Source organism: Nanorana parkeri, unplaced genomic scaffold (genome assembly GCF_000935625.1).
Source record: "Nanorana parkeri isolate BGI_ZX_2015 unplaced genomic scaffold, ASM93562v1 scaffold770, whole genome shotgun sequence".
Taxonomy (NCBI): domain Eukaryota; kingdom Metazoa; phylum Chordata; class Amphibia; order Anura; family Dicroglossidae; genus Nanorana; species Nanorana parkeri.
In genome coordinates, this window is record NW_017307038.1 from 102,317 (window position 1) to 113,718 (window position 11,402).

An 11,402-nucleotide genomic window follows, 5' to 3' on the forward strand; every position below is an offset into this window, starting at 1 on the left:
TGGCCGCTGCAGGTGTTTTTTTTTTTTTGCGGCCACCTAAATTAGGACCCGGAGACTGCCAGATGACCCCGCTCGGAGCGCCGCCCACCGGAGCAGCAGTGACGCAACGCTCGGCGAGGTAAGTAAGAAGAAACCTGACCAGCTCAAGACGCTGACTCGAGTATAAGCCGAGGGGGGCACTTTTCAGCAAAAAAAATGGGCTGAAAAACTCGGCTTATACTCGAGTATATACGGTACGTGTAGATTAGATAATGTGCTACTAAAAATGGTGTCTTCAACTGATATTATAAGATTCATTAATGGAATTGACCAATGCCGTTAATTCATTTGTTTTTATTACCCAAGGAAATTTCCTCCCCACTATGAGGGTAAAATGGGACCTGCATGTTTTGTCTTCCTCTGGATCCCCAGATGGAGGTTATCCTTGTGGGGCTTTGGCCATTGCGTATACCCAAATATACTGCAACTCAGATAGCTTGGAAGCAAAAGTTGCACCATCTGTAAACATATCTACCTACCACCCATGGTGGTCATGCTGGTACTATAGCCAGGAGTAGCCACTGACACCATGAAAGCATGCAATTGTATCCCTTAAAATCTAATCCAAAAAACAAGAAAATCTTATGACTGGTTGCAAATATATCATTAGACAAATATGTAGAATGTTGAATCATGTGAAGGCAATGTACTCCTTCTCTCCAAATCAAATATACTATATGTGCTTCCACCAATATTTTGTATATAGCATTTTCTGTTATTTCTTCCATAGAAACAGTAGGCCTCCATTAAAGTTTCAGTGTTAGCATCTGGAATAGTGCTGGATGTATGCAGGATGAAACTATTACATACATGGTAATTTCTTCTGAATCTTCAGGTCAAACCGGCAGTTTTCCTGAGGGGGGCTAATGATGTTATAGACGGTCCTCACCTGCAAGATGCAAATGGTGGCTGTTATTTGTGACCTGGGCACATACAAAAGATGATTATTTCTTCATCCAGGAAACAGATAAGACACATAGCCTGGTATACACAGACAGCTCTTTATACACAGGTATTTCTGGGGAATTCTAATAATTTTAATGACTAACTGATGTCTTATATGAAGTCTAGTGCTCAGAGCTCTGTGCCATCCAAGCAGAGGAGGTGGCTGTCTGTTCCTGGACATACGTATGGGCACCATCTTGGCAATTTTTTTGAGGTAGGTCACCAGGTCTTTTCTCAATCCTTCCATGCACACAAGAATGAAACTGGCATGCAGAATGTGATAACACATGTGCATAGCCAATCTGTACACACATACTAGGGCAATTAACCTACCAGCATGTTTTTTGAGTGTGGAAGGAAACCCACACAAGCACAGGGAAAACATCCACACTCCACTCAGATAGTGTTCTGGCTGAGATACATACCAAGGACCTCAGTACTGCAAGAACCGCTTCGCTTATCCAATCGCTTATATGGTGCTGGGGAAGTGTGCGCCCCCCCGCCAGAGTTTTTAGGGCCATGAATCACTGTTGACACTGAACTGATGAGCAGTAAAAACTTTAAAACAATAGAAATTGCGCATGCAATTATAGGGCTTGACATGTTTGGTATCTATTTTACCGACGTGACCAAAGAAATGTAGCACAACACATTTTGACCTACATGTTTGAAGAAAGATTATTTATTTGCAACCAATCACACACAAAAAATACACTGCTCACATCCACTTCCACAGTCCGAGGATCTCATCTGCTTGTTGGGTGCTGGCTCCAAGAGCTCACCACAACCGGACAGGCATTGAATCCAAGTGTAAAAAGAGAAGCTGCACACCAGAAATAAATCTTCCATACACTGTTTAATACAGGGTGTTAATACAGTATGTACATACATTTCCTGTAGCAATACCATAGGCGCTCCTTGTACTGATAATCAGATCTTCTAGAATGGGAACCTGTAGGGAAGGTAAAAACATCCATTATATAGATGACAGTCCACTAACAGAGAGGAAACAGTCACATGGCTATTCTGTGGGAGGGTAGAGCTGCTGAACCATCATGGCCACCAGCTCTGCCTTTCTGCCATAATCCCCCGTTAATTGAACTTGGCACTGTATAGTCACATGACTATACCGCAAGAGGATGAAGCTGCTGAACTGTCATGGCCTACCTCAACAGGTTTTGTGAATGGATTCCTTTCGGTCAACCGGTAGTTCTTGAACTCCCCGGCTCTTCTGTAGGAGACTGTCACATCCATGTTTAAGTTGAGCTTCTTCTCCAAGATGCCAACCTCTGTCAGCGCTTCTAGGGCCATGACAGTATCCTGAATAAAGTAGAATAGGTATTACTTGGTGGCACTCAGTGTCACATACTATGTATACAGAACGTTTGCACTTCTCATGTAAATATAGGTCCTCTTTTGCACTTTTCTCCTTGTGCTGCCCTGAATATGCCCAGTGGTATCCATCTGCTGATGGTCTCTCCACCCCTAGTAAAAATCATCAAGCAACTGTTTGGTGATTCAATGACGTTCATACCTGTGTTGAAAAGAATCCTCCGCCGTACCGCTGCTGCTCCTTCAGCCAACGTGCAACCGGTTTGGCATATTCATAATCACCGGATTTCAGTATAGCCAGCAGAGTGTAAGCTGTCGTCTCCACCATCATTGCTGTTTCCACACTAGGTGTGACCTGGTCAAATTTGTTCAGCGTATCCTTCCAATATCGATAGGCTGGTGGAAAACCTACAAATGAGAAACATAAGATCATCTACTGAACAAGATTGAAAATGATTTCAAGACACATCGAGTGGGCCATGGATTCCCACTTCACTCCCTTTATGCTCAGAGGGATTGTTAAATGGTCTCAAATGAATGGCGTTTCATTATAAAGTGGATTCACGTGAAGGAGTTAGCAATACCGGTAGTTCTCGGTGATGCATAGAAAGAGTTTTTATTTAAAAAAGGACATATTAAATATAAAGTGGAAAATTTTGAATAGACATCTGGTTTCCTGTCTGGATCCCATGGCGGAATACTACCACCACAAGACTTCCTTTAACCTAAAATGGCAAATGTAGTAGCAGGCAGTGCAATCAGCATCTGTGCTGTGGAAAATCAATTACAGAACAAAGCAGTTAGAGTACCTTCCTTTGAGTGACATTTTATTGGCAGAGCCCTGGCTCTGACAGATTATTTTGACATAATAACATTTGATTTGTTGTTTCTTTCTCACACCTAATAAACTTTTTTAATGGAAGAAAAAATAAATGTTCCCTGTGAGCATGCTTTCCCATTCTCTTAACACCTGTGTAGAGGAGCTCTGACCAAGACACACATAGTAATACTGATGATGAGGGTAACATTAACTTACTGATTCCTTTGGTGAGTGCCTCCCCTTTTATTTTCGCAATTGTTTGGTGTTTACTCTGTAGCGTTGACTCTGAAATATGGAGAGCATATGCACAGACTGCCATTGTGTACATGGTCTGTGCGCTGGAGGCCTGTCTGGAGACGTAGTCTATGGCGAGTTCCAGTGCGTTGCTTATTTGCTGGGATTCAACAAAATAAGTAATTACACACATAGTAAAGAAACACAGACACTTTCAAAAAAACAACTACAAAAGTGTATAATAATAAGTACTTCAATATGGCAGTTGGGGGTTAAAAGGACCACTAAAGCTAAATTAAAGTGTATCTCCATCCAAACCCTTTTTTGATGGAGTGTAGAAGGGTTAATCTACAGTTGTGACTGGAAGTATATAGGGATATCTTCTAAGGGGGTACATGTTCAAGTGACTACTATCAATGGAGGGGCTTACCCTCACTTTTGAAAGATTACTTTATCTCTGTAAAGAGAACTCTTGATGTGAAGGGGAGCTTGTGATGTCAAGAGTGCACTCTGATGTCAAAGTAGGGGGGTCTTATGTGTAGTAGGGCTTCTAGTGTGAGAGGGGGACTCTGATGTGAAAGGAAGGGATTCCTGATGTAAAGGTGGACTCTGATATAAAAGACAGGATTGTAATGTGAAATGGGGGCTCTGATGTGAAGGGGGCTTCTGATTTGCTTGCCCCCCTTAAAATCTATACCAGATCCCTATCTGGGATAAGGGTCTGGTATGGATTTTGGACAGACCACACATCCTTTTTTACAGTTACATTTAAGTTTTTAACATTTTTGAGATTTCGCATACTTTTAAAGGGTGCAGTGACTGGAAAAAAAGCAAAGAAACATTAAGCTATTACATCTTTTATGCTTAGCTGCCCGTCAAATAGGAGAGATTGTCGCTAGTCTCTTTGTGATCCTCTGGTGTGGACTTACATTGAGTGGACACATGTGGAGCGATTTCTGTATTGCAATTATGACATATGCTGTCAGATACAGAGTCTTCTCAGCTGCCTCTCTGGGAATTGTGCCCTGAAATACAAGCGGTAGAGAAAATAACTGCTACAAGTCCTTATTTATGTATAAGATGGGTAGATCAGACAGATATAGGAAGACAAATAGGTAGTAAGATAATGAGAAAATGAGATAGATAGATAGATAGATAGATAGATAGATAGATAGATAGATAGATAGATAGATAGATAGATAGATAGATAGATAGATCGATAGATCGATAGATTATTTCTGAGTTTATGAGACATCTGCAATTATTCTACAGCTTTCTGTCACTCTTCCCCTGTGTAGTGAAGGATTTATTGCGGGTGTTTTGTCACCTGTAGTTTGACAAGGTTTGTTGAGGACTTTTCCTGGAAGGATCCATCTCTGGATTGGCATTTCTCAATCAGCCAGATGAGACTGTTACACACAGACATATGATCCAGGGATACGTATTTCTGAATTTCTCCAAAGGTGCGCAGAGCAAAGGCTGTTAACCTGGAACAAAAATAGAGTGTGATCACAGCCCTTGTTATAAGAATCCTTTTGTCAACAAGAGAGTGCTTGAACATGCAACATTTCACAAACTAGATAATGTACCGTAACATGTTTGTTCCGAGTCTGTCAGTGTCTGAATTAATGATACAAAATGGCCGCTGCAGGTGTTTTTTTTTTTTTGCGGCCACCTAAATTAGGACCCGGAGACTGCCAGATGACCCCGCTCGGAGCGCCGCCCACCGGAGCAGCAGTGACGCAACGCTCGGCGAGGTAAGTAAGAAGAAACCTGACCAGCTCAAGACGCTGACTCGAGTATAAGCCGAGGGGGGCACTTTTCAGCAAAAAAAATGGGCTGAAAAACTCGGCTTATACTCGAGTATATACGGTACGTGTAGATTAGATAATGTGCTACTAAAAATGGTGTCTTCAACTGATATTATAAGATTCATTAATGGAATTGACCAATGCCGTTAATTCATTTGTTTTTATTACCCAAGGAAATTTCCTCCCCACTATGAGGGTAAAATGGGACCTGCATGTTTTGTCTTCCTCTGGATCCCCAGATGGAGGTTATCCTTGTGGGGCTTTGGCCATTGCGTATACCCAAATATACTGCAACTCAGATAGCTTGGAAGCAAAAGTTGCACCATCTGTAAACATATCTACCTACCACCCATGGTGGTCATGCTGGTACTATAGCCAGGAGTAGCCACTGACACCATGAAAGCATGCAATTGTATCCCTTAAAATCTAATCCAAAAAACAAGAAAATCTTATGACTGGTTGCAAATATATCATTAGACAAATATGTAGAATGTTGAATCATGTGAAGGCAATGTACTCCTTCTCTCCAAATCAAATATACTATATGTGCTTCCACCAATATTTTGTATATAGCATTTTCTGTTATTTCTTCCATAGAAACAGTAGGCCTCCATTAAAGTTTCAGTGTTAGCATCTGGAATAGTGCTGGATGTATGCAGGATGAAACTATTACATACATGGTAATTTCTTCTGAATCTTCAGGTCAAACCGGCAGTTTTCCTGAGGGGGGCTAATGATGTTATAGACGGTCCTCACCTGCAAGATGCAAATGGTGGCTGTTATTTGTGACCTGGGCACATACAAAAGATGATTATTTCTTCATCCAGGAAACAGATAAGACACATAGCCTGGTATACACAGACAGCTCTTTATACACAGGTATTTCTGGGGAATTCTAATAATTTTAATGACTAACTGATGTCTTATATGAAGTCTAGTGCTCAGAGCTCTGTGCCATCCAAGCAGAGGAGGTGGCTGTCTGTTCCTGGACATACGTATGGGCACCATCTTGGCAATTTTTTTGAGGTAGGTCACCAGGTCTTTTCTCAATCCTTCCATGCACACAAGAATGAAACTGGCATGCAGAATGTGATAACACATGTGCATAGCCAATCTGTACACACATACTAGGGCAATTAACCTACCAGCATGTTTTTTGAGTGTGGAAGGAAACCCACACAAGCACAGGGAAAACATCCACACTCCACTCAGATAGTGTTCTGGCTGAGATACATACCAAGGACCTCAGTACTGCAAGAACCGCTTCGCTTATCCAATCGCTTATATGGTGCTGGGGAAGTGTGCGCCCCCCCGCCAGAGTTTTTAGGGCCATGAATCACTGTTGACACTGAACTGATGAGCAGTAAAAACTTTAAAACAATAGAAATTGCGCATGCAATTATAGGGCTTGACATGTTTGGTATCTATTTTACCGACGTGACCAAAGAAATGTAGCACAACACATTTTGACCTACATGTTTGAAGAAAGATTATTTATTTGCAACCAATCACACACAAAAAATACACTGCTCACATCCACTTCCACAGTCCGAGGATCTCATCTGCTTGTTGGGTGCTGGCTCCAAGAGCTCACCACAACCGGACAGGCATTGAATCCAAGTGTAAAAAGAGAAGCTGCACACCAGAAATAAATCTTCCATACACTGTTTAATACAGGGTGTTAATACAGTATGTACATACATTTCCTGTAGCAATACCATAGGCGCTCCTTGTACTGATAATCAGATCTTCTAGAATGGGAACCTGTAGGGAAGGTAAAAACATCCATTATATAGATGACAGTCCACTAACAGAGAGGAAACAGTCACATGGCTATTCTGTGGGAGGGTAGAGCTGCTGAACCATCATGGCCACCAGCTCTGCCTTTCTGCCATAATCCCCCGTTAATTGAACTTGGCACTGTATAGTCACATGACTATACCGCAAGAGGATGAAGCTGCTGAACTGTCATGGCCTACCTCAACAGGTTTTGTGAATGGATTCCTTTCGGTCAACCGGTAGTTCTTGAACTCCCCGGCTCTTCTGTAGGAGACTGTCACATCCATGTTTAAGTTGAGCTTCTTCTCCAAGATGCCAACCTCTGTCAGCGCTTCTAGGGCCATGACAGTATCCTGAATAAAGTAGAATAGGTATTACTTGGTGGCACTCAGTGTCACATACTATGTATACAGAACGTTTGCACTTCTCATGTAAATATAGGTCCTCTTTTGCACTTTTCTCCTTGTGCTGCCCTGAATATGCCCAGTGGTATCCATCTGCTGATGGTCTCTCCACCCCTAGTAAAAATCATCAAGCAACTGTTTGGTGATTCAATGACGTTCATACCTGTGTTGAAAAGAATCCTCCGCCGTACCGCTGCTGCTCCTTCAGCCAACGTGCAACCGGTTTGGCATATTCATAATCACCGGATTTCAGTATAGCCAGCAGAGTGTAAGCTGTCGTCTCCACCATCATTGCTGTTTCCACACTAGGTGTGACCTGGTCAAATTTGTTCAGCGTATCCTTCCAATATCGATAGGCTGGTGGAAAACCTACAAATGAGAAACATAAGATCATCTACTGAACAAGATTGAAAATGATTTCAAGACACATCGAGTGGGCCATGGATTCCCACTTCACTCCCTTTATGCTCAGAGGGATTGTTAAATGGTCTCAAATGAATGGCGTTTCATTATAAAGTGGATTCACGTGAAGGAGTTAGCAATACCGGTAGTTCTCGGTGATGCATAGAAAGAGTTTTTATTTAAAAAAGGACATATTAAATATAAAGTGGAAAATTTTGAATAGACATCTGGTTTCCTGTCTGGATCCCATGGCGGAATACTACCACCACAAGACTTCCTTTAACCTAAAATGGCAAATGTAGTAGCAGGCAGTGCAATCAGCATCTGTGCTGTGGAAAATCAATTACAGAACAAAGCAGTTAGAGTACCTTCCTTTGAGTGACATTTTATTGGCAGAGCCCTGGCTCTGACAGATTATTTTGACATAATAACATTTGATTTGTTGTTTCTTTCTCACACCTAATAAACTTTTTTAATGGAAGAAAAAATAAATGTTCCCTGTGAGCATGCTTTCCCATTCTCTTAACACCTGTGTAGAGGAGCTCTGACCAAGACACACATAGTAATACTGATGATGAGGGTAACATTAACTTACTGATTCCTTTGGTGAGTGCCTCCCCTTTTATTTTCGCAATTGTTTGGTGTTTACTCTGTAGCGTTGACTCTGAAATATGGAGAGCATATGCACAGACTGCCATTGTGTACATGGTCTGTGCGCTGGAGGCCTGTCTGGAGACGTAGTCTATGGCGAGTTCCAGTGCGTTGCTTATTTGCTGGGATTCAACAAAATAAGTAATTACACACATAGTAAAGAAACACAGACACTTTCAAAAAAACAACTACAAAAGTGTATAATAATAAGTACTTCAATATGGCAGTTGGGGGTTAAAAGGACCACTAAAGCTAAATTAAAGTGTATCTCCATCCAAACCCTTTTTTGATGGAGTGTAGAAGGGTTAATCTACAGTTGTGACTGGAAGTATATAGGGATATCTTCTAAGGGGGTACATGTTCAAGTGACTACTATCAATGGAGGGGCTTACCCTCACTTTTGAAAGATTACTTTATCTCTGTAAAGAGAACTCTTGATGTGAAGGGGAGCTTGTGATGTCAAGAGTGCACTCTGATGTCAAAGTAGGGGGGTCTTATGTGTAGTAGGGCTTCTAGTGTGAGAGGGGGACTCTGATGTGAAAGGAAGGGATTCCTGATGTAAAGGTGGACTCTGATATAAAAGACAGGATTGTAATGTGAAATGGGGGCTCTGATGTGAAGGGGGCTTCTGATTTGCTTGCCCCCCTTAAAATCTATACCAGATCCCTATCTGGGATAAGGGTCTGGTATGGATTTTGGACAGACCACACATCCTTTTTTACAGTTACATTTAAGTTTTTAACATTTTTGAGATTTCGCATACTTTTAAAGGGTGCAGTGACTGGAAAAAAAGCAAAGAAACATTAAGCTATTACATCTTTTATGCTTAGCTGCCCGTCAAATAGGAGAGATTGTCGCTAGTCTCTTTGTGATCCTCTGGTGTGGACTTACATTGAGTGGACACATGTGGAGCGATTTCTGTATTGCAATTATGACATATGCTGTCAGATACAGAGTCTTCTCAGCTGCCTCTCTGGGAATTGTGCCCTGAAATACAAGCGGTAGAGAAAATAACTGCTACAAGTCCTTATTTATGTATAAGATGGGTAGATCAGACAGATATAGGAAGACAAATAGGTAGTAAGATAATGAGAAAATGAGATAGATAGATAGATAGATAGATAGATAGATAGATAGATAGATAGATAGATAGATAGATAGATAGATAGATAGATAGATCGATAGATCGATAGATTATTTCTGAGTTTATGAGACATCTGCAATTATTCTACAGCTTTCTGTCACTCTTCCCCTGTGTAGTGAAGGATTTATTGCGGGTGTTTTGTCACCTGTAGTTTGACAAGGTTTGTTGAGGACTTTTCCTGGAAGGATCCATCTCTGGATTGGCATTTCTCAATCAGCCAGATGAGACTGTTACACACAGACATATGATCCAGGGATACGTATTTCTGAATTTCTCCAAAGGTGCGCAGAGCAAAGGCTGTTAACCTGGAACAAAAATAGAGTGTGATCACAGCCCTTGTTATAAGAATCCTTTTGTCAACAAGAGAGTGCTTGAACATGCAACATTTCACAAACTAGATAATGTACCGTAACATGTTTGTTCCGAGTCTGTCAGTGTCTGAATTAATGATACAAATGTAATATTTTTTCAGATTGCATGTCACTATTTTAAATAATAATCTCGTGTGTCCAGAGTTCCTGCTGATCAGAGCAGTTCAGAACAGATGTCACCGCTGTTTTTGTCATCCTGTTTTTCTTTCATCTTACGAAGGAGGAAAAAACCTGAATTTACTGGTTCTATGTTAGCTTTATGTGGAGTCGGATGTAAACAGGGCCGGATTTCCCACGCCGCCCCAAGGCCTGGCCTTGGGGCGGCAGGGAGTAGAGGGGCGGCAGTTTTTTTCCTACATTTAACACTGCTTTGGGTATGCAGGGCTAAATGTAGAGCGGGGAAGCTGCCACTCGTTTAGTACAAGTGATCCCGGCGATCACATTCTAATATGCCTGCAGGTCTGTGATGTGGCTGCAATAGATTATACTGGGATTGAGGTAAACTAGGTTGAATGTTGGACCACTTGGTGTCCAGATCTTTGTGTGCTCGGTACATGAGAAACTAGATAGAACAGTGGCAATTATTCACTATTTTCTTCTTATGTTTTTAGGTTTATTTGCGCATTAGCATTTTTTGTAGTAAAAAAAATCATAACATCCCTATCCCATACCAGGTGCTAGGGTCGCTGTCTCTCCGCAAGCTGTAGGAATGGTCCCCATTGCGGAAGGCGAGTATGCTGGAAACTCCTGGAAGGAAGAAATGATTATGGCATGGATATGGAAGACAAGTACCAGGGAACTCACAACACAGCGATGAGTGCAATTACCATCCTTTAGCTTCTTCTGCATTTCTATCTGAATCATGAAGGTGTTAGGGCCCAGCAGGCTCCACTCATTCTTGGTGTCCAGATAATGATAAACGTAGAAGATAGGCGCCACTCTCATCAGTTCCGTCTCTGCGCTGCCTTTCGGAAGGTTGACCAGAGTCTGTATGCTATTCCCACTCACAATCATGTCTATCACCTCTCCCAGTATGTTTCCTGTAGTCCATGACAAGAACGAAAGGAGGATGTATCACACTTTTTTGTTAAAGTCCAACTCCAGGTACATTTTGCAAGGGTGAGATTCTTGGTCAGGTTTTACATGCTCTTTGTGTCTCCTTTGTGAAGATTTCCTCTTATTCCTTTTCTTGGTGACTCCTAACCACATCCTCATACACAGGGTGTCAATGGGACACTGAAGTGAAAGGAAATCTCAACAAACAGGCACAGACAGCAACAAAAACATTTGCAATCCTCACTTCCTCATCCCACTCAATACTAAAAAAATGTTTTTTGGATGGTCTTTTACTTTAAGACTTTGGTGGCATGAAACGGTAGGGGACAGTGTGAAATATATATTAGTACAGCTTCTTAACAATACTAATTACACATGCCATTTTGGGGTTAAAAGGAGAGATAACACCAACAC

General features: G+C 41.6%; 1 protein-coding gene across 1 annotated transcript in view; it reads right to left on the reverse strand.

Annotated features, from left to right (window-relative positions):
* Positions 1-11,402, reverse strand: part of C5 (complement C5) — a 58,239-nt gene that overhangs the window by 7,670 nt on the left and 39,167 nt on the right. Inside the window, exons 25-40 of the mRNA XM_018564651.1 lie at positions 10,760-10,972; positions 10,604-10,679; positions 9,707-9,866; positions 9,309-9,404; positions 8,362-8,539; positions 7,528-7,733; positions 7,161-7,313; positions 6,883-6,945; positions 5,855-5,937; positions 4,698-4,857; positions 4,300-4,395; positions 3,353-3,530; positions 2,519-2,724; positions 2,152-2,304; positions 1,874-1,936; positions 850-928 (exon numbers count right to left, since the gene is read on the reverse strand). Of these exons, the coding sequence (XP_018420153.1) occupies positions 850-928; positions 1,874-1,936; positions 2,152-2,304; positions 2,519-2,724; positions 3,353-3,530; positions 4,300-4,395; positions 4,698-4,857; positions 5,855-5,937; positions 6,883-6,945; positions 7,161-7,313; positions 7,528-7,733; positions 8,362-8,539; positions 9,309-9,404; positions 9,707-9,866; positions 10,604-10,679; positions 10,760-10,972 (2,163 nt within the window). The remainder of the gene's footprint in view (positions 1-849; positions 929-1,873; positions 1,937-2,151; positions 2,305-2,518; positions 2,725-3,352; positions 3,531-4,299; positions 4,396-4,697; positions 4,858-5,854; positions 5,938-6,882; positions 6,946-7,160; positions 7,314-7,527; positions 7,734-8,361; positions 8,540-9,308; positions 9,405-9,706; positions 9,867-10,603; positions 10,680-10,759; positions 10,973-11,402) is intronic.